Source organism: Protopterus annectens, chromosome 3.part0, assembly GCF_019279795.1.
Source record: "Protopterus annectens isolate FY-2018-M chromosome 3.part0, PAN1.0, whole genome shotgun sequence".
NCBI classification, from domain to species: domain Eukaryota; kingdom Metazoa; phylum Chordata; order Ceratodontiformes; family Protopteridae; genus Protopterus; species Protopterus annectens.
Genome location: NC_056731.1, coordinates 844,749,468 through 844,773,971, shown reverse-complemented (window position 1 = coordinate 844,773,971; position 24,504 = coordinate 844,749,468). Strand labels below are relative to the sequence as shown.

Genomic DNA, 24,504 nt, shown 5'->3' with positions numbered 1-24,504 from the left:
CAAAGGGTGTGCTAAATGTAGTTAGCATTGATGACTTATGGTCAAGCTTTATCTGCCAAAACGAGCTCTTCGCATCAAGCACTGAGAACAGAGTCGCACCTGCCATTTGGGTGGCAAGTTCCTCAACACTGCGCATTGGGTAATGGGGTCTCTTTAAAGCCGTGTTTAAGTCTTTAGGATTAATGCACAGCCTTATCTCCTCTTTGTCTTTCTTGTGTGCTACCACCATTGATGAAACCCAGTCTGTGGGCTCAGAGACCGCTGTAATGACTCCTTTGCTGGCCATGTTTTCAAGTTCTGACTTAACTCGGGCTTGCCTAGCTATAGGAATGTGGTGCGCTGGCCGGATGACGGGCTGCACCTCAGGATCTAGAGTCATGGAATATATTATTGGAAGTTCTCCAAGCTCGTCATTGAACACATCATCATACTGTTCACGGACATTTTTTGTAAAATCAATGCCAGGCTCTGTACTGACCTGGAGGACATGAGGGCTCAGTGTGACAAGTCCTAGACGTACACATGCTCAAAACCCCAGCAGTGGCACAACATCACGATCCACAAGGAAGAACGGTAGTAAGTGTTGTTGTCCATCCAGTGACAGAGAAAGTGTAGCAGAACCGGCTGTTTCGATCTTGCTGCCTCCGTAGGCCACTAGGTTTATTGTTTTATTGCATGTCAAAATCTGTCCCTCATACAGCTGGAGAAAAGTGATTTTTACCATCACGTTACATTTTGCCCCCATGTCGATTTTCATTTTAATAGGCTTATCTCGTACATACAGGGTGACAAATCCTTCATCCTGGTACTCTACTTGGGTATTTATATTGTCCACAACTGCAATGAGCTCAACACCATTTACATAGAACGTGTCATCAGTGTTGATGTCCGGCGGCTCCAGCTCTAGCTGATGCACGGGTTGTTTGTTATGGTATTCTTTAGCAAAACTTTTCCTTTTAGGATGTTCATGTTGAGACTTGGATCTGCAACATTTTTTGTAGTGGTTCCATTTTTGACATTTGTGGCATTGCTGGCCAAACGCAGGACATTTGTCTCGCTGTGCAGCGTGGTTGCCTCCACAATTGTTGCAGTTCCTGACGAATTTTACATCCTGCCCACTTACAGGCTTATAATTTGTCCTGGGACGCCATCTTGTGGAGCCTGGCTGCAGTGCATCCACCGTTGCAGCTGGCTGTTTGGCAAGAGCCCTAGTATTCTCCTCAGTCATTTCATAAACACGACAGATAGAAATGGCTTTGGATAGGGTCAAGTCACTGTCACGTAAAAGGGCCTTCCTTATACTGTCATTATTTATGCCACAAACAATCCTGTCACAGATTAACTCATCTGTTAAATCTCCAAAATGACAACTTTTGGCTTTAATCTTTAAATCACTAATAAAAGACTCAATAGTCTCACCTTGTCTCTGATTTCAGGAATGAAACTTGTGTCTCTCCATTATTTTATTATATTGTGGGTTGCACATTTCCCGAAATTTCTTTTTTAAACAGTTGGGGTCCTCTCTGGACTCTGCTGGATGAATAATGGCTCCGTCCTGCCCGTCTCTTGCGGGTGGCACCCTAATTTCTGCGGCATAGACAAATGAGCGTTCCCTTTCGATGGCTTCTGCCCCTGCTAGATTGAGGAGGATATAAGCTTTCGTTTTGTCTGGTTTATCTGAGTGGGCCGCCTCAATAAAGATGTCATGCTCCCTTTCAAATACGTGCCAATTTTCAGCAACGTCTCCATCGAAGACGAGTGGGTCTGGTCTGCGAAATCCTTCCGCCATGCTCTGTTAGCCCATCAGCCACTTGTAACGTGTACCTCTTTTTTTTTTTTCTTGAACGAGGAAAAATGATGAAAAAATGCTCATTGGTGAGCAACTTCTGACACCATGTTGAAATCAGCGAGGAGACCTGTTTTCAGTTTAACAGCTTCTTTATTAACTGCCACCGGAATGTTAAAACACTGTGTTAACTGCAGTGAGTAGAACACGCCCACCTGCAGTTGCTATGGCCAACCAACACATACATAGCATAACCAGATCATTAAACTAACTGATCTACAGGTAGAGTCTCTAACTTCTGTGTATCAGTTTGCTGCTATCCTTTAGTGGGTAATCCTGTTTTTCCACATTGAGATAGAACTAGAACTGACATGGGTGACAGCTGCATGTACTTAATTGTAATTGATATTGTTAGGAGGGGCTTCCTTAATGCTCACGGCTACTTCTTGTGTGCTGTGAAGGTTGTGCTGGGATAAACTTTGAAAGACATAATTGCAGTAAGATTTTGTCTTATAGAAGCACAAAAAATACATATAAGCATAAAGCAAAGCTATAAATAGTGAAGTAATGCATTTGAAAACCCAACAGTTTGCATTAACACTTGGTTTGAAAGTCAACCTAAGCTAGAGAACAATGCAAAACATTTCAGCAGAGTAAAACAGAGGAAGTGGATAGCAATCAACAAGAAAGCTGTGTATATAGGAAGGCAGTGTAAAAGCTAGGAACAAGTAAGGCAATGGGAATTGGGGCAAAGGTTATGTAAGTAGGAAGTCAGAGTGGAAGTTAGGTAGGAATAAATGCAAAGTTATCTCAGGAAAGGCAATAAATGGGAAAGTCTCAGATGTCAAAACTGTACGTATTTACTATCCTATAACACTTGGGATCTTTAACAGGTAAAAAGTTGCTTTATTTTTGCTGCTGGGAGGTGTAGTATATCCTATATTATAGATTATCTGTTAGAGTCAGACCAGTAATGTTAGTTGGTTTGTGTAAGATGGTTAATTGTGCAAATTATTTTTTTATTTTTTGGTCTAAAAAGTTCTGATAAGCAGGCTGCCATGCATATATTCTTTACTTTATATCAGCATCCTTGAAGTGCAGTAGGGTTTTTATGGGAGGGAAATAGTGTCATTTTTGTTTATACGTATAGGTGTTAAGAAGTAAAGTGGCAGTGTTGCTCATTATGTGGGCTAAGATGAATAAATCTAAGGATTTTGTATGTTGTCTTTTGCAAAATGTCTTACATTCTGAGTAGATTGTATTGTTATGATAGGAAGGGAATATTACGGCCTAGACAGCAGTGTATTAATGACAGTGAGTTGTCTAGTTTCTTTAGCCAGTAGGTGAGATAACTTGTAGGCTACCTTGAGTTGGGTGAATACATTTTTAGCTTCCTTTTCAGCTTGAGGAGAGAATGCCAGAGCTTGTTGGTCCATTTTTATTTTCATTCTGAGATACCTCTGTTGTGTGAGAGATGGACTGAATGTTATTTGCGTCTGTAAAGATGAGGTTTTTTTTTTTTTTAGTATTTAGGGATCATTTATTAATGCCAAATCCAATTCCAGAGGCTTTTGAAGTATTTTTTTTTTAGTTCAGAGCTTATTTTTTTGAGAAGAAACAGGACAGCTCCTAAATGCTTTATCACATGCATGAGTCCCTGAAATTATCAATGGTATAATCTCAGTTATTCTCATTAGGGGTAATACATAATTATCAACCATGGGATGGGTAAGGCCAATCTCTAACCAAATGGGGTAGGTTAATTAGAGCACAAAATGGGAAACTGGCTAGACTACAAATGGCTCTCAAGGGCAGTTGGCCTAGTACTTTCCTATGAACCTGTGAACTTGTAAGAAGATAATGTTCTCTAATAATGACCGTGCATAAGTGATAGACTTAAAATGAGAGAGCTGCCATGGGAAATCATTAATGAACAGTAAGAATATGAGTGGACCATAAACAGAGCCTTGGGAATGACCTGTGTTTCCAGAGGTTATACATGTTTATAGACCTTGTGTTATTGGTATTTGTATCTCCTCATCTGGAATCATTCACTTGCTAGTATTTAGTAGTGCAGGCTGGAGTGAAATGTCCTGTCCCCTCTCTGTAAATTATATATATATATATCTATACATATATATATATATATATATATATATATATATATATATATGTACATATATATATATATATATATATATATATATATATATATATACCAACTCCGTGGTCAAACCACAGTGGAAATTATGTCCCCCCCCAAAAAAAAAGGGCCCCTTTGGTTCACCCAGCACAAGACAATGTCATGAAACTCACCATGATATTGAATACTCATACTGAAGCCTCTCGAACACCAGTGTTTCAATGACCTGTAGATAAGCCATTAAAAAGCTAAAGCCTTGCACAGAAGTTAGTTAACTGGAACTGGTGGAGAACCTATTTTACATTAATGTACACTGAAAAATATAATTGTCATACAGAAACAACTAAATTAAAATTCAAACTGCAAAGAAAAAAAACAATACAGATGCCCATTTTATAAGTGCACTTTGATTCTTTGTTCATTGAAAGTTGATATACCTGAAACTGGGGTCTACCTGATATTACTGTATGCCTAGTGATTGCAAGGCACTCATCCTTAAGACTGGTATCTCACAACAGCCGTAGGCATTTAGAACATCTATTCCATGCATACTCCCTTGTACTTTATTCTATACGTATATGTATTTGCCATGCTTTTCTGGAGTTTCTTTGAACTAACTGTGGACTGCTGGCCTGCATTCAGCATTCCACAGATGACAGTCCAACAGACCATTTTACTGCTAAGGGATAGTGAAAACATATATACTATTTATCACTGTTGCACTCCTTCCCCTCCTTTTTGGGGCTCTGTCCTCATATGCCCAATATTTCAATATAAGACTGCACTATCATGGAGAAAAAATGACATACAGTTTGCCCCTTTCTCTTAGTTGGTGCGACCTCTGAATAAGTACATTTAGAGATTGTGGATGTTGGGGCAGAACCCAGCCATTGCAGAGGAAAAACTGTAATAAGTACGATATAACTTTTTACTGTCCTGCTTTAAACTGGTCAATAGGACTGTCATTTGTGGATTGTTGCAAGAGGGGCAAAAGGTCCATGATCTAATCTAATAGAGATTTTTGTTGTATAGGATGTAATTTTAAAATACCCATAGCATGATAATGCCATATTGCAGAGGTAAGCTGTTAAATGCATAGCTGAGCCTGTTGTTTAGGTAGCACATTATTTGTATTGTATTAGGGTTGTGCAGCTAACAGAAAGCCAATGTGTAGGTTATATGGTTTTGTGATGTTTGATTTTAAGTAATATTCATGCTGCAGTTTACTTTAACTGGTTAAAAATCACATTTCACTTTCACATCCATTTTTAGCCATTTTCTGAAAGGTAGTTGCCATTTAACACAGAAGGTCTGTTATAATTTTATCAGAATTGTGCTTTTCCACTGAAATTGTAAGTGGCTGACTTGAACTCTGTCCTCTGACCATATTTTTTATATCCGACTGCATTTATTTATATTGGGGTTGGAGGTTGCTCATACACAACCTTTAATAATATATGCTAGATTTGTTACTCTGTAGCAAAAGGATGATCAGTTTCTGAAAGCATTCTGTTTGAAAAACACTGCAGAAGGTTGAGCAGCTTAAGTGAAGAACACTGTACACTGTGCAAGTCAGATCTACAGGAAATGGCCTTTAATGGTCTGTGAAGTTCTCTTTATGAAGAATTTCTGTATATTATATGGAATCCAACGGTTGTTTAAAAAAACAACAAAGCACCTGTTGCTAAAATGAGGTAATGTATTTTGTTTCACAGCAGTGGCATTCTCTTAGTTGCACATTTGTCCCTTTTCACTATTGTAAAATCAGTAGTTTATATCAGGCTGTAGAATCTTGTAAAGGAGGGAGTCATTGCCTATTTTGAAGTAAATGTATGTAAATAAGGTGTGTTGTGTTGCCTTTAATGCTAAACTGTCCTTATGTTTACCATATAAGACATAAGGTGATATACCATTGTATAGAGCTAGTAAGGGAGACGGCTAGAAAGGTGCTTGGTATGACATCTGGACAGAGGAAGGAGGACAAGGAGACCTGGTGGTGGAATGAGGAAGTACAGGAGAGTATACAGAGAAAGAGGTTGGCAAAGAAGAAGTGGGATTGTCAGAGAGATGGAGAAAGTAGACAGGCGTATAAGGAGATGAGGTGCATGGCAAAGAGAGAGGTGGCAAAGGATAAGGCATATGGAGAGTTGTATGAAAGGTTGGACACTAAGGAGGGAGAAAAGGACCTGTACCGATTGGCTAGATAGAGGGACCAAGCTAGTAAAGATGTGCAGCAGGTAAGGGTGATAAAGGATAATGAGGGAAACATACTCACAAGCGAGGAGAGTGTGTTGAGCAGATGGAAAGAGTACTTTGAGGGGTTGATGAATGAAGAGAATGAGAGGGAGAGAAGGTTGGATGATGTGGGGATAGTGAATCATGAAGTGCAATGGATTAGCAAGGAGGAAGTAAGGATAGCTATGAAGAGGATGAAGAATGGAAAGGCTGTTGGTCCAGATGACATACCTGTGGAAGCATGGAGGTGTTTAGGTGAAATGGCAGTGGAGTTTTTAACCAGATTGTTTAATGAAATTTTGGAAAGTGAGAGGATGCCCGAGGAATGTAGAAAAAGTGTTTTGGTACCGATTTTTAAGAATAAGGGTGATGTGCAGAGCTGTAGTAACTACAGAGGGATTAAATTGATCAGTCACAGCATGAAGTTATGAGAAAGAGTAGTGGAAGCTAGGTTAAGAAGGGATGTGATGATCAGTGAGCAGTATGGTTTCATGCCGGGAAAGAGCACCACAGATGCGGTGTTTGCTCTGAGAGTGTTGATGGAGAAGTACAGAGAAGGTCAGAAGGAGTTGCATTGTGTTTTTGTAGACTTAGAGAAAGCATATGACAGGGTGCCTAGAGAGGAGTTGTGGTATTGTATGAGGAAGTCAGGAGTGTCAGAGAAGTATGTAAGAGTGGTACAGGATATGTACGAGGGTAGTGTGACAGCGGTGAGGTCTGCAGTGGGAGTGACGGATGCGTTTAAGGTGGAGGTGGGATTACATCAAGGATCAGCTCTGAGCCCTTTCTTATTTGCAGTGGTGATGGACACGTTGACAGATGAGATCAGACAGGAGTCTCCGTAGACTATGATGTTTGCAGATGACATTGTGATCTGTAGTGCGAGTAGGGAACAGGTGGAAGAGACCCTGGAGAGATGGAGATATGCTGTAGAGAGAAGAGGAATGAAGGTCAGCAGGACTAAGACAGAATATATGTGTGTGAATGAGAGGGAGGATAGAGGAATGGGGAGGATGCAAGGAGCAGAGGTGGCGAAGGTGGATGAGTTTAAATACTGGGGATGAATAGTTCAGAGTAATGGTGAGTGTGGAAGAGAGATGAAGAAGAGAGTACAGGCAGGAAGGAGTGGGTGGAGAAGAGTGTCAGGATTGATTTGTGACAGACTAGTACCAGTAAGAGTGAAAGGGAAGGTCTACAAGAGTGTAGTGAGACCAGCTATGTTATATGGGTTGGAGACAGTGGCATTGACAAAAAGGTAGGAGTTAGAGCTGGATGTGGCAGAGTTAAAGATGTTAAGATTTGCACTGGGTGTGACGAGGGTGGACAGGATTAGGAATAAGTATATTAGAGGGTCTGCACAGGTTGGAAGGTTTGGAGACAGAGCCAGAGAGGCAAGATTACGTTGGTTTGGACATGTGCTGAGGAGGGATGCTGAGTATAGTGGGAAAAAGATGCTAAGGATGAAGCTACCAGGTAACCGGAAAAGAGGAAGGCCTAAGATAAGGTTTATGGATGTGGTGAGAGAAGACATTCACGTGGTTGGTGTGACAGAGCATGATGCAGAGGACAGGAAGAAATGGAAACAGATGATCCGCTGTGGCAGCCACTAATGGGAACAGCCAAAAGAAGATGATGATTGTCTTGCAATCACCGAATTTATAAATGTACAGTTTCAAGTTGTAGTAACTGATTTGTTGAAGACTAAAACAAGGACAGATTTGTTATGAATATTGTTAATGAAATGCAGAGATTTTATATAGATATTGAAGTTGAGCACAGTTTATGCCTTGCAGAAAAAATAGATCATTTGCTGTTTCCTACTATCATCTCAAATGATCTTGGGAACTGTTTCCATTCTGTGTCCTTTTACTTTAACATTACCTTAATATGCTTTCCATTTAAAATATTAAAATTATTGCATTAATAATAGAAAAGATCAGTTGCATAAAGGTTAAGGTCTTCCCCACCTATGCACAAGGTATAAAGTACGAGCCTGATTATCAGCCAATGCCAGTATGGAGTTTGCATGTTCTCCGTGGGTCACTGTGGGGTTCCTCCCACCTCCTAAAAACATACGGAGTTATTCCACCTCAAACTCACCCAAGAATGGTGCTGTGGGCAGCAACCCAGACTCTAGATGGTGCCGTATAGATGTGGGCAGCAGAATAGACTCTAGATGGTGCCCTATAGGGGGAAGAGTTGCATAGATTAACTGCTTTGGGCATCAACTGTGGTGCTTAGTATCCTCAAGACAGGGAAACATGGATCAAAGGGCTAGCTACTTGACAGTATAAAAATTATCTCTAGGTGACTAATGTCAAATGGGCATGAGTACTTACTGGTGCTAAGTGGGTTGATGACCCGGACTATTCTGACCTATGTGAGGTACCCATGCTAGCAGTGGGAGAGGAGTATGTGCCCTTTTTGGCCAGTGTGTGCCTGCCATACAGGCCAACAACCTTGGGTCAATAAGCTACTGGACAGTCAGTGTCCAGTTGCTCAGCTTGGGTTACCTGGGATATCTTTGTTGAATGAAAGCTAGATGTAAGACCATTCAACCTGCCAAACAAAAATTAAGAAATTTTCCACCGAATGTAGGTTCACCAACAGGATGCAGCTTGGAAGTGGATGTCATGGTGGTAGAGAGGAGACTGGACACCCTGTTTATCCAGGAGACGAGATAAAAGGGCAGTGCATCAAAGTCACTTGGCTTGGGGTCCAAGTGGAGGACAAATCAGAAGTGATGTGGGAATTGTGATGAAGGATTTCATCAGAATTAGTGATACACTCATGTAAGTCAGACTGCAGTGTAAGGATAGGACAGTATTCATATGCCTCACAGTAGGGTTGTGATAGAGATGAAGAGAATCCATTCAGGCAGCAGATGTGGGAACTACTAAGGTAAACCAGGACAACGTGAATTGGTGTTTATAATAGGAAATCTGAATGTACATATTAGAACAGACAGAACAGGATATGAGGGCTGCCTTGGTCCACATGGGGGGGGGACAACAGGAAAAAAGGAATAAAGGTGGAGAGGCCATTCTAGGCTTCTGTCTGAAAAATGCTTGATGTGGCCAACATATGGTTCGGCAAGAGAGACGGTCACAAAATCACATAGAAGAGTGTACAACATGCAATTGTGGTAGACTTCCTCCCAGGAAGGAAAGGGCACTGGTGTAGAATCAGCAGTTGCAAAGTCATCCCCAGTTAAACAGTTAGCCAACAGCATAAATCACTGCTTGCCACAGTCCCTCAGGCACTCTAGCACTTCAGGAAGAAGAGGAAGTAGGTGGAATTGAAGAAGAATGGCAGAGTCTCAAAACAACATGTGTGAGGACTATAGAACAGATATGTGGTTGAGCAGGTATGGAATTAAGGTACATAAGGCAAACTGGTGGTTGAGTGCAGAAGTCCAGGAAGTAATCAAATGAAAGAAGGACTGCAAGAAAAAGTAGGAGATAGAGAAGCTGGACCAGGTTAAGAAGGAATACAGGTTGGCTAACAGACATTTGCAATAACAAAAAGAACAAGGCATCAGAGGCACTTTACCAGCTTCTATAAGGTGACTTGGTAGAAGGCACAAAGAATCTCTATCAGGTTGCAAGGCAAAGACAGAAAGATGAAGATAGTCAGATGCTCTTCATAAGGGATGACAACAACAGCCTTCTCACCAGTCCACAGGACATCAAAGGCAGATGGAAGGAGTACTTCCAGCAGCTTCTGGATGAAGAAATCCCCACAGAAACTGTATTGCTCCAGACACAGCCATTTATGAAAGATGAGGAGGAGCCCACCATAGAAGAAGTAAGAACAACACTAAATAAAATGAAGTCTGGGAAACCAACAGGCTCAAAAAAGGAGCTGCAGTTGCAGAAAAGGTCAGAGAGAACAGATTACGGTGGTTTGGTCCCATGTGCATAAAAGCAGAAGACAGTCTGATAAAGAAGATTTAGGACAGATAGGAAGAAGGCAAGGGGAAATGAGGGAATCCAGTAAAGAGATGGATGGATTGTATGACAGAAGAAAGGAGCTGTGTCAGACAGGTATAACTGTTGAAGAAGGTAGGAGAGTAACATTGAATTTAGAGAAATAGTGACAGTTGATATGGCACTCCAATACCATGCAGAAAATGGGAAAACAGGGGTTGATGATGATGCATTGAGGCAGTCTTACTTTCAGAAAGGGTGCCCAAATTTTATCTAGTGTTCTAGCTAAACACAAAGGTGTTGAGAATGCAGTAATACCAGAGGCTAAAATTGCAGTTCAGCAGCATGCCACACATTTTAATACAGGATCATTTGCTTCACTTTAGTTTTCTGCTGTTTTGTTTACTCATAATTTCAGAGCATTTCAGCTGAATAGGAATAGTTCAAATTCTAGTAACACAAGCTAAACGTACTCTGTAGGGTACATTTATTCTATTGGGTAGTGGTAATTTCTTTTTTTCCTTTCTATCATGGATTTTTTGCTGCTATCCCAAATGTCAGAATCTGAATTATTCTGTCATTCTATTGGGCCATCCTTGTTGTAATAAATAAGATTGTGACAACATAAATAGACGGGTATTACACTCTGTAATATGATTGCAAAAGGAGACAATTTGCCTATCTAGTCTGTGCAATGTAGGTGCTTCTGATATGTGCGTGCTGCCTTTTGTCACTTTGGGTTGCCCAGTCCCTACTAACTGTCCAGTAGCCTCTTGAGGGGCCCTTTGGATTCATAACCCACTCAATTAGCAGGCCATTTCAAGGGTCCAAAACTGTTTTGGGTCCAGGTAAAAGTGAGTACCCTCCAACTTCATCTGGTGTCTCACCCCTTTAATTTTCTATGTAGGCTCTTGCATTGCTGCATCATATCCCAGACATTATTTGTTTGTTTGTTATCCGGTTGAGTATTTTTTTTCTATTCACCTACCTTATGACCCTCTTGGTCTTCCTCTGGATACTTTCCCATTTCTCCAGAGATGTACTCAGTAATGTCCTTCCATATCACTGTTGCTGTTTTCTTTACAATAGGGATCCCCTGCCAAGGGCAGCCTGAAGTCTGGCTAATATACCAAAGCCTTACGTTGTAATGGGTACGCTGTACATCACTCATATGCTCCCCTGGCATGGTGTAGGGCAGATATGTGACATCTGGATGTACCATCCTTAGAACTTCTTTGTTGCCAGTCTGAACACCATCTTTGATCATCATTCTGAATACTTGTTTGCCTGTTTTGTACCACTTTCAGATATGTGCCCCATTGTTTTTTTTTAATTTTTTTATTTTCTTATTTTCTTTTTACCTTGATGTTCATCGTGCATACAGCTGCAGTCATAACAGATGGGTTTTCCTGCCGTCAGGCGGGTCCTCGGTCGGCCGAATTCCAAAGTCTAGGTCCGGCGTCGGATGTCGTCGCTTCTTCCCTGACGTCAGTGTGACAGGGGTATAAAAGAACCAGCCGACGCCATTTTCTTCAGTCTTTCTTGCCGCGTGGTGCCCGAAGCAGAAGCAGTTCGCAAGTGCTGGTCGGCCAGCTCCTGAGATTACGAATATTTTTCAACCAAAGTCTTCTTGAAAGCTAAGTACCCCGTTGGGGAAACTTTTCTTGCCTCAGACCGATGTCAGACAAAGTTAATAATTGCATTTCATGTGGGAAGCAAATACCGCATAAGGATTTCCATTCCCTCTGCATTCCTTGCGTAGGCCCAGACCACGACGTCTCGGCCTGTCGTTTTTGTGCTACATTCAACGGAGTTCGCCCAACACTATTTTGGCAAAAAGTTTAACTACATTATGTCGTCGGATAATCCGACTCCAGTTTTGAGTAAAAGACGCAAAGATAAGGACCGACATACGAGGTCCGCGACTTCTACCGACACCACGCTAAAGCCGACTACTGGTGCTCCGGTTCTCAGCGAGGCGCCTACGCAGCCCCTGACTACCGATGACACTTCATTAGCGGTGTCTTCTGTGCCCGAGGTCGCAGGCTCTTCGGCCCACACCCCGACTACAGATACCGAAGCCAGTCTTGGCGGGGAAACTCAAGAGTTTAGACAGGCCTGCCACCTCTCAAGGTGTCTTCAGGCCTTCTTCTTCTTTTTCCATTAAGGCCTTCACTAAATCTAAAGCAGCCATGCATTCTAAAAGACAAGCTCCACAGGGCCCCTCTCAAGGCCCCATGCCTAAAAAGCAGATGCTCAAAATGGCTGAGGATTTAATTACTCTTATCAGGGGTTCCCAACCCCCCTTGGACAAAAGGCCCAGAGTGGAGGAAGAATACCTTTCCTCGGACCAGGCCTCCATTACTTCAGAACATTCTGAAGACCAGGAACATTCATACTCCCGTTTTGAAGATTCTGATGTAGAGGAGTCCATTCCCTCTGTCTCCCCCCCCTGAGGACTACTCTTTTGGGGAGACCTTGCATACCTTGAGGGAACACTTCCACTGGGAAGGCCAAGATTACTCAGACTCCAAGAAAAGGCTCAGGGATTTCCTCTTGCTCCCTCAGCACAGGCCTCTGGCTATCCCTCCTGTCTTAGACATACTAGATGATGTGTATTCAGAGGCCAGCCTTAACCCAGATTTTTTACCTCCAGCTCCAGTCAAGCCTGACAGGTATTACCGGGTTCCTGATTCACACCAATTCCTATACAAAAGCCATGCGGCTGACCCAGAAACCATTTCACAGGGTCCCAAGGGAATTAAGGCCTCCACTGCCAAAAATCCATTACCTTCAGAGAGAGATTCCAGAGCTTTAGAAAGGTGGGGGGAAAAGGTATACACCTCGGCCACCTTAACCATGAGGGCATTAAACTGTCAGTTCCATATGTTAAAGTATCAACAGTTTTTGTTATCTCAGTTGAAAAGCAAAATGTCACAACCTGAACAACCAGACATGAAAGAGTTGCAGGATTTGCTGCATAGTGCAGAGCAAGTGGGTAAACGTACCTTGCAATGTGGTTTTGATGCTTTAGAGGCCTCATGTAGAGCTGCTGTTACAGGATCAGTCATACGTAGACATGCTTGGCTCAAAGAGCAAACCTTACCAGATCATGTCAAAGCTAAACTACTAGATGCACCTCTTCAAAAAGATGTATTGTTTGGTGTTAAAGCTGAGGAGGTATTAAAGAAAATGGAAGAAAAGGCAAAATCAATGCAAACAGTGAAAGATTTCCTACAGGTACAACCTCCACGTTTCAGTAGAAATTGGCCTTCAAAAAATTGGTCCTTTCCAGCCACGGACAGACCTCAAAGAGGTAGATACAGGTGCCCGAGGGGTAGAGGGCAATCTCAAGGATCATTTAGAGGCAGACAATGGCAAGCACCTACACCAAGAGGTGGTGAGGATAGTTCACAGCCATTCAGAAAGCAGAACCAATGACTTTCCCCTTTGCATGCCAAGCAAGGCTCAATTGGCAGCACCTTTAGGCGGAAAACCGGCGTTATTTTCGAAAAATTGGCATATTGTCACAAAAGACAAATGGATCCTGGATATTATAGACAGAGGCTACAGATTCCACTTTCACACCCTTCCAAAAATGAGAGGCATGCCAAACCTGCCACACAATCAAAGGGCAGAGGCACAAAAACAAATTTCAGATCTCATGGACATGAAAGCTATTCAAGAGGTACCTGCACAAGAACAGATTTTTATTCCAGACTATTCCTGGTACCAAGGAAGGGCAAAGATTGGAGACCTATTTTGGACCTATCCATCCTAAACACACATTTACTCGTACCAAAATTCAAGATGCTCACATTACAGCAGCTTCTTCCCATGCTGGGCAAGGGGTCTTGGCTGGTAACATTGGACCTCAAGGAGGCATACCTGCATGTCCCAATCAGACAAGATTGCAGAAGATACCTCAGATTTCTTGCAGGTTCAACCCATTATCATTTCTCTGCATTGCCCTTTGGCTTATCTACTGCGCCCAGAGTGTTCACGAAATGCCTGGCATCAGTAATTGCATTCTGCAGACTTCAAGGGATACAAATATACCCATATTTGGACGACTGCCTGATCCAAGCGGACAGCAAACACATACTTCTGAAACACCTGGTGTTTGTAATAATGTTGTTGAATTCTCTGGGATACACAGTCAACAAAAAGAAATCAAGACTAATACCCTCTCAAACAATAATTTTCCTGGGTGCCAGCTTGAATACAAACACCCAGATGGCCTACCTCACGCCAGAGAAACAAGGGCAACTAACTCATTACTTCAGAAAACTGGCAACCTTCACTAGGCTGACTGCAAGGAAAATCCTGCAGGCTCTGGGATTCATGGCATCATGCATCCTACTAATCCCATGTGCAAAGTTGCATATGAGGAAACTTCAATGGTACCTAAAAAACTTATGGTCTCAACACAGCCACAGTTTGGAAACAATTATACCACTGATTCCATGTCTTCAAAAGGAATTTCTGTGGTGGGCTCAAGCATGCCAAAGAAACATAGGTCTCCCATTCTGCAAGCCTCAAGCAAATCAAGTCATCACAACAGACGCCTTGGACTACGCCTGGGGGGCGCACATGACAGATTGGTGCATTCAGGGCAAATGGTCCCAAAAAGAAAAGCACCTACACATCAATCAAAAGGAAATGCTAGCAGTAATAAGTGCTATTATGGCTTTCAAAGACCTACTGCATCCAGGCCAGCTATTGATAAGGACAGACAACACCACAGTGATGTGGTACATAAACAAACAGGGAGGAACCCATTCATATCCCCTATGCAGGCTAGCCATGTCTCTTTGGAACATGGCTCTGGAATTACAAATCCAACTTCAAGCACAGTTCCTGCCAGGCAAGGAAAACACGCTGGCAGACAACCTAAGCAGAAATATGACAGATCCACACGAATGGAAGTTGCATCCTCAAGTTTTTACAAAGATAATTCAAGCATGGGGAAGGCCAGACATAGATCTCTTTGCCACCCACAGAAATTACCAATTGACAAAATTCTGCTCAAGGACCTTTCATCCACAGGCCTGGAAAGTGGACGCACTCTCTTTCAGTTGGACAACAAATGACAGTTTATGCCTTTCCACCTCTTCCTCTGCTGCCCAAAGTTCTATTAAAAGCCAGAGCAGACAGACCAAAGATGATTCTCATTGCTCCAAACTGGCCAAGACAACACTGGTACCCACTCCTGAGGAGCCTGACACATTCCCCACCATGGATCCTGCCTCTAATGCCTCTTCTACTGACTCAGCACAACTTCAAAACTCTTCACAGTCAGCTGAAAACACTCAATCTAGCCGCATGGAGGATTCCTTAAATTCACAACAGACCCTACTCTCCAAGGAGGTGCAGGATGTCATTTTGGAGGCCAGAAGGCCTTCTACTAGAAAAGCCTACTCCGCAAAATGGAAACGGTTTTGTGCCTGGAATCAGAAAAAGGGTCAGAATCCTGAAATACTGAATTTACCTCAAATATTACAGTACCTAGCTGAGATGCTAAACAGTGGACTTTCATTCTCCTCCATCAAAATCCATGCCTCAGCCATTTCTGCAGAATACAACACCCTCTCTTTAGACAGTTCCTCAGAGGGGCTAAGAATATAAAACCCCCAAGGAAGCAACCAGTACCTGCTTGGGACCTCAATTTCATTCTAGAAAAACTGACCCTGCCTCCTTTTGAGCCAGCTGCTTCAACAGAACTGCAATATTTGTCATGGAAAACAGCCTTCCTTCTGGCTATCACCTCAGCATGCAGGGTTTCAGAACTACAAGCCCTCATGGCTGTGCAGCCTTTCATCATTTTCCATCAGGACAGAGTTTCCTTACGAACCAACCCTTCTTTTATGCCAAAGGTAGTATCCAGGGTAGCCTTGAATCAGGCTATCCACTTACCTACCTTTTACCCTAATCCACAAAACAAAGGGGAGAGACTACTACATTCCTTGGACATTCACAGACAGCTCCGTTATTATTTGGACAGAACAAAGCCTTTCAGAAAATCAGAGCAACTCTTTGTGTCCTATGCTACAGGTGCTCAAGGGAAGCCTATTTCCAAACAGACAATCTCAAAATGGATAGCCCACTGCATTCGCTTTTGTTACTCTTTTCATGGTAAAACTGTACCTACAGGCATCAGATCTCACTCCACAAGGGCCACAGCTACCTCTGCAGCCTTCCTCAGGGGGGTTCCTACCAAAGATATTTTGGAAGCAGCCACTTGGAGTTCTGTACATACTTTCTCCAAGCACTATCACCTACCACTTTACTCCAAATCTAGAGCGGGCTTTGCCACTGCAGTCTTGCAGGGCATCCTGGCTCCTCCTAGTTCCACTTAGTGCTTACCACCCTTTTTTTTTTTTAGCTTTGGGATTCTACCCATCTGTTATGACTGCAGCTGTATGCACGATGAACATAGTACAGTTTTGTACCTACCAAAAATGTAGATGTTCGAGTGCTAATACAGCTGCAGTCCAGGTTTCCCTCCCTCCTTCCCCTCTTGGGACAGCCCTAATGGCTAACTCCTCCTCATACAACATGATTGGGGTATTCTTTTATGGTGTATTTGCTTGCTACTACTGTTTTTTGATTTTATTGCATTGCATTACTACATAAATTTATGTTTTGCCTTCCTTCTGGGGGCACCTGACATCTGGGGCAAGAAAAACTGAAGAAAATGGCGTCGGCTGGTTCTTTTATACCCCTGTCGCACTGACATCAGGGAAGAAGCGACGACATCCAACGCCGGACGTAGACTTTGGAATTCGGCCGACCGAGGACCCGCCTGACGGCAGGAAAACCCATCTGTTATGACTGCAGCTGTATTAGCACTCGAACATCTACATTTATGGTAGGTACAAAACTGTACTATCCCCTGTAGACACCTTTTTTTTCTGAGGATGTGCTTCGGGTCCTGTAGGAGGCCAGGAATTCTGGCTCATCAAAATGGAAGAGATTTTCTGTTTGGTGTCTTTCTCGTAACCTGGATCCACTTACTGTGGATGTTCCTGTGGTTCTTTCTTATTTGTGTGAATTGCTCAATGCTGGGTTGGCAATATTCTTTGGTTAAGGCCGACCTTTCAGCTATATCTAAGGAACATTACCAAACCTGTTTTGGGAGTCTTTCCCCTGGAAAGACACAAGAAAGTACGTTTTATAGTGCCTGGAACTTAAAGCTACATTTGTAATCTTATCACTTAGTGCAACCTGTAAAACCCAAAGCCAGGATAGCCAGCAGCCAAACCTTTCCCCCTCCCAACCAACAGACTAAATAATCTTATTCCCTTCCCCAGTAACCTGCCTTTACTTTTAGAGCTGCAAGTCCTGTGAGTAGCCTCGGCTGCAGTACCTCCTGTAGCCACTAGGTGGCTCCCTTCTCCCAGGTCTTCTCCCTCTGAAATAATTTCCACATTGTGCTATTTCTCACTCAATCAACCACTAAACTCCCTACTTTACCCTCTGATAGCCCCTATCCTACTCCACCACTTCTATATTCTTCTCAACTATATTAAGCATTACCTCCTTCTTAACATCTCCGTCAAACTGTACAAAGTACTATCTCCTTGGAAAACTCACCTTAACAATCAGCACTCCACTGATTGTTTTACCTCACTCTCATCTTCCTTGGCTTTTCCCGCTCCGTTCGCCCTTCGGGCTCACTCCGCTCCCCTACCCTGCCCCCAAATTCTACCCACCCCCCCACTACTCCTACACTTATACTACCCTAACCACTCACCTCACTGATTGGCCACACCTTCCCAACAATCTCAACCAATCACAAACCATCTTCCTTACACCCACTCCCCTATTACCAAATCTCCAACGCACCACCTCATCCATCACCATTCCCATATATCTCTTAGCCTTTCCTGCTATCATAGCCACCATGTATCCAAGAACTCCCTCTTCTTCACAAAAACCAAATCCACTGTACTAACTCACACCCCTACTTATTATACTTCATCTACTCACTGCCTATGACTTCCAATACCTCCCTAATTATCAACCTTCCACATCAAGCACAGCAATCTACATCCTGACACAAACTCCTCTACCTACATATCCCCACTCCCACTTTAGCTCAGCTCCAAAACCTCTCCACCCACTACAACCATCTTACTTATACCCAAAAACAAAGAATCATTACCAACTCCTACTGAAATTCACCAAACTCATACAAAGTTTACACAATCTCATAGCCAATGGCGACATCCATCCTAACCCAGGCCCAATGTCACCATCTACCAGTAACCCCATAGATAAAACCCCTACTAATATAAGAAAGTCACATAATGCCCCAAAATCATTCCTAGTCTGTCACCTAAATATCAGAAGTATAAACAACAAACTTCATCACCTGCATGCACTCATAGACATACACTTGCCTGACGTTTTCTGCCTTACAGAAACCTGGCTTAAACCCACTATCCCTGATAAGGAAATCTTACCCCCCACTACAATATAGTTAGACTTGACCTTAAAGTTAAAAAAGGAGGTGGAGTAGCCATCCTATATAAATCCTCTCTAGAACTAACTACATTAAACATCCCCCCCAAACTAACAGCAACCAACACCGAAATAATAGTCTCAAGAATTCAGCTCAGCAAAAACAAAGCTATAAACATAGTTTGTAGTTCTATTCCTCCAGGCAACAACATAAACACCTTAGAAAGCACACTCCAATGGTTATCCTCCTTCCACCCCCAAGAAACAGTCATACTAGGAGACTTTAATATCGACTGGAAAATCTGTTCAGCACAGTTCCCAACCACACACATTAACTTACATGGTTTCTCCCAAACCATTACTACCCCTACCAGAATCTGCAAATCCAACAAAAAGGAAAGCGTTATAGATTGGATCTTAATAAATAATAACCCTCAGTTGTACAAGACAGGAACCCTACCTGAAGATATGAGCGACCACCTTCTAACCTACATAATTCGAAAAAGAGAAGACATACCCCACCAAACCACCTTTATAACCCGCAGAAACACAAAGAACTTTAACCTAAACAATTTCCTAAATGATCTAAGCCTATGTAGATGGGCCAAACTTAAAACACTACCCCTTGACCAAGCAGTCTCAGAATTCAACACCACCTTCCTAGCCATCTTAGACAGGTACGCTCCCGTACGTAGATTTAGAACATAAAACAGAATAGCACCATGGCTAACCATTACTATTAAACAAAAACTTGTGTCTAGAAATAGAGCTTGGAACTCATGGAGATACACCAAATCCCCACTTGACCACATAATATACAAACAGATAAGAAATGAAACTAAAAAATCTATTATGTTAGATAAGCAAAACTACTATTTCAATTTAAAGCAAAAACACTAAACACAGCCTCAAAAATTCTGGTCAGATCTAAATAAGGTACTCCACCCAGGGAAATCTACTACCCCTACCCCCCTCATCAACCTCACTACTTCCCCCTGAATCAGTAGCAAATACCTTTTACACTTTTTTCACTGAAACTGTCAAATCTTTAGCCAATAACCTATCACCCTCCTCTTCTTATACAACCTCATCTACTCATGTGAACTCCGCACCCCTAAAATACGAGCCTATCCCCACAGACTTTATCAAATCTTTACTTGAAAAACTAAAACCTACTACCCTAGCAACTGACCTACTCCCCACTGAATTCCTACAAAAGGCAGCTAAAGTAATAGCTTATTCTATTTCCATCCTAATCAACCGTACAATTCAAGAATCCTACATCCCCTCCATCTGGAAAATCTCACACATTATTCCACTTCATAAAGGAGGGAACTCCACAGAACTTTCAAACTACAGACCTATCGCTATTCTATCTCCCCTAGCCAAAATAATGGAGAAATGCATACAGAAGCAACTATTAGCCCACCTCACCCACAACTCACTCCTAGCATCATCCCAGCATTGTTTCAGACAAGCCCATAGTACTACCACTGCCCTTCTCTCCTTCTCTCACACAATCAACCACAATCGTAATCAAAATCTACTCTCCTCTGCCCTCTTCCTCGATCTATCTAAAGCATTCGACATGGTAAACCACAGGTTACTCTTAGACTCTCTCAACTCACTCTCAATAGACAAATCAGTATCTAACTGGTTCCACTCATACCTAAATTGTCGACAACAAGCTGTCTTGTGGAAAAATAATCTATTCCCCCTACTACCTGTTGCCCTTGGCGTACCCCAGGGCTCCATTCTAGGACCACTTCTTTTCTCTATTTTCATCAGTGAACTACCCAAAACCATACCACAGGCAACTTCCATACAGTACGCAGACGATTCCACACTAATCTGTGCTGCCTCTACTCCAGCAGAATTACAATCCCTAACCCAGTCTACCTTTAACAAAGTAGAAAACTGGCTTAATACTTGTCTACTCCTCCTGATCCCAAATAAAACCAAACTACTTCTGTTCACCCCCAGCCAAAAGCAAACACCACCAATATTTACAGTCTCTTCAAACAATGGAACCACAATTTCTCCTGAACCAAATACCAAACTACTAGGTATAATCATTGACAACAATCTTAGTTTTAACACCCCCATAGACAAAACCATCAAAACAGTAAATACAAAAATAGGATCCATGTACAGGATTAAGAAATATCTAACCCCAACCACCAGAACCATCATAGCTCGCACACATCTTCTGTCCTCGCTTCTCTATGCCTCACCCATCCTCACTAAATCAAACCTCAACAAGATAACCAGCTGCTATAACAATATAGCTAGATTTGCCACAGGCTCCACATACAGAACCTACCATTGTAACAATCTTCACAAACTAGGTTGGCTAGAACTACCCAATCAAATAAACTACAACCAACTCATAGTTGCTCATAAAATCCTATACCAACTAAACAGTACTCCAGTTCTAACTAACATTATCACCCCTTATAATAACCTAACATCCCTCCGCTCATCCAGCAGAATGCTAGTTCAAACTATAAAAGCAAACAACACCGCTGGAGATTCCTTGTTCTCCAACTTTACTGGAAAAAAATGGAACTCCCTTCCTCCAGAAATAACTTCCAATAGCTCATTGCCTCAATTCAAAAAAGCTCTGAAAACACACCTGCTTACACAATGGCTATGTCCATGTCTAAACCCCGACTAAATAATCATTATCCCACAAACCTCTCTTAGCTTTCTTTCCTTACCAACTGTAAAAGGGTATCCTTCAGATATACCTCTACAATATTCCTGACTAATCAATCTCTGCTACATAAAGATTTTCATGTCTTAAATATGGACATTCAACTAATATTTTGACTGTGACCCAGTGTTAACTTCCTAAGATCATCTTAACCTCCATTTCTCCCCCTAAATGGCTACAATAATTTTGTAAATAGATCTATTGCTTTATCTTTGTTAAATACCTAATTATTTCTCACTAATATCTACATTTTTTATTGATATTGGTACTAAATGCTTTTTGAGAACTTGCAATTATTTTACTGCTACTTTCATGTTAACTACTTAATTAGTTGCTACTATATATCAAAATCTCTATTAATATTGCTATTAAATGCTTTGGATAACTTGGAGCTTTTCTCCCTGGGCCTCCGCTGAAAATGGACATGTATCCAGTCGGACTTTCCCGGTTAACAAATGTAAAATAAAATAAAATAAATAAAATAAATATCTGCTTGTCTGCCTTTGCTCCCCCTTTAGCCTCAAGATTTGAGGGCAGACAGTTTCTTAAAGACATCCTTCACGTTAAGCCTCCCAGGAACCCAGCCCCTCCCCTCTTGAGACCTTAATTTGGTTTTAGAAAAATTGTCTCGGGCTTCTTTTGAGCCTGCTGCTTCAGCTTCCTTACAGCATTGTACTTGGAAGACTGTTCTTCTTATGGCCATTATTTCTGCCAGACAGGTGTCTGAGCTGCAAGCCCTTATGGCTGTTCCTCCTTTTTTTAATTTTCCATAAGGACTGGTTGTCCCTTTGTACTAATCCTTCTTTTATGCCCACGGTGGTTAATGAGTTGTCTCTTAATCAGTCTGTTCATTTGTCCACTTTTTTCCCTTCTCTGCAGTCTGCTAGTGAGAAGGTTTTGCACATCTTGGATTTGCATAGACAACTCAGATATTCTTTGGATAAGACTAAAGCTTTTTGTAAATTTGAACAGCTTTTTGTGTTTTTCATCCTAGGTCTTTGGGTTTGGCAGTTTCCAAGCAAACCATTTCTTCTTGGATATCCAAAGTCATTTATTTTTGTTCTTTTCATGGGAAGAGCCCTCTTTCTTCTGTTAAGGTTCATTCTTCTAGGGCTGTGGTGCTTTTTTCAAAGGTTTGGATACAAATTCTATTCTTGAGGCAGCTACCTGGACTTCTGTGCATACCTTTACCAAGCGCTGTGTATAAGTTGGATGTGATTTCTAGGGCCAGAGCTGGCTTTGACTGGGCCATTCACCATGGCTTCCTAGTGGGTATTGCTGGCCTTTCTATCTCCCAGTCTTCTTCCAGAGCTTTTGTACTTTCCCTTTTGTGAAGAATACTGTAACAGTGGTATGGATGGACATCCTGACATCACCTTTATGCCCTATGCTGTGCTTGGGGACTGTACGTGTGATGCATGGCGTACTCATTACAACCTAAATGCTTTTGTTTACTGGCCGAACGTTGGGCTGCCCTTGGCAGGAGATCCCTATTGTAAACAATACTGCAACAGTGAAGAGAAGGACATTTACTGCTATGGTAAGATCTTACACAACTGTACTTTCCAGGTGTAGTATCAGCAGGAGTGGAATCTTTGTCAGAGTTGACTGCAAACACCCATTTGTCTAGAAGGCTTCATCATTCCTTCTTACTTCTATCTGTAAAACATTTGCAGCAAGCATCACAATATCCATTTTCAAACTTTTTTTGCTTTTGTATTTTTGCAGGTTGGAAGGAGAATCCAGTTCAGTTTGATTCTGTGTTCAATGAAAGTAGGTACACCTGGAGCTGGGGAAGTCCAGACATTTTGCCTATGTTTGCAAAAGGTAAGCTTTGAATACTTGTGTATCAAGAATATGATGCCAACTGACGTTTCTGTCTTTTGTTTGAAAATCACAGACTGACAAAAGCCATGCATTTTAATATGTAATTTTAGGAAAGTAGAATGTTTGGGCAGTACTTCTGCTCCGTGTGTTTGAGGAATATTCATGCATAGCACTCTTGATGTATCTACATGGGTTCAGTATACTCTGAAGTGCTCATTTTGCTGACAGAGTATACTTTTTTCTTGTTATGTCGAAAGTTACATTGTTTGACATTTATATCATGTGAATGTCTTCTCTTTGAGCTTTCTTGTTTCTTTTGAGTTATGCATGGGTGCAAGTAATGGGGTCATGCCAGTTAGAGCTTGAGTAAAGCCTGGGTAAGGTACATGTTTAGGGAGCAAAATTTCCTAATCAGCGAGTAAAGCTGAATAGTGTTAAAACTGAGTGAATGAACCAGTGAAAATGTTCACTGAATCTGGGACTGTCATGTATACTTAAGAGTTTCTGCCATATACTTTCCAGATTTAGTAACTCGTTATGCAAAGCTTCACCTCTTTTACTATTAAATTATTGTGTGCACACCTAAGAATATAAAAATAGTATTTTCCTGCTAAGTGCAGCATTGCTCTTGGAAGACTGTCATTATTTATATTGCCATTTCTAATAACCTAATGTTCCCTAATGCAACATTTAAACTAACTTTCAGTTTTACTCACATTGTAGAAACTGCATCAACATTTTGCTAAGTATATTGACACGTCTGTGTTGCAGTTACAAAAAAATTAGTTAAAGTGCAGAAAAAAGGCCTTGCCTTGAGTGCCTAAAAACCACAGCCTTTTTAATTGTTTGGAACACTGACAGTTGCACAGCTAAACATTCCTGCAGGTCCTCTTCTTTCAGCACTTGTTTGTACAGTGGATATAAAAAGTGTACACACCCCTGTTAAAATGGCAGGTTTTTGTGATATGAAAAAAACGAGACCACAATAAATCATTTCAAAACTTTTCCCACCTTTGATGTGACCTGTGACTGGTACAATTCAATTGAAAAACAAACAAATCTGTTAGGGCAAAACATAAAAAAAATAAAACATACAATAAGCTGTTTGCATAAGTTTGCACACCCGTATACTTTGTTGAAGCAAATTTTGATTTAATTACAGTATTCAGAATTCTTGGGTAGGAGTCTGTCAGCGTGGCATATCTTGACTTGACAATGTTTGCCCACTCTTCTTTGCAAAAACTCTCCAAATCTGTCAGATTGTGAGGGCATCTCTTGTGCACAGCCCATTTCAGGTCACCTCACAGATTTTCTATTGGATTTAGGTCTGGGCTTTGGCTGGACCATTCCAAAACTTTAATTTTCTTCTGGTGAAGCCATTCGTAAGTTGATTTGGATGTAT

General features: G+C 41.7%; 1 protein-coding gene across 4 annotated transcripts in view; it reads left to right on the top strand.

Moving 5' to 3' along the window:
* Positions 1-24,504, top strand: part of PIGN (phosphatidylinositol glycan anchor biosynthesis class N) — a 1,150,670-nt gene that overhangs the window by 115,748 nt on the left and 1,010,418 nt on the right. For 3 of the 4 annotated variants that reach the window (XM_044065181.1, XM_044065178.1, XM_044065179.1), the window contains exon 4: positions 23,004-23,102. In XM_044065181.1, the coding sequence (XP_043921116.1) occupies positions 23,004-23,102 (99 nt within the window). Of the gene's footprint in view, positions 1-2,622; positions 2,680-23,003; positions 23,103-24,504 lie in introns of those variants that run through there. The other variant, XM_044065182.1, reaches the window with a different exon arrangement.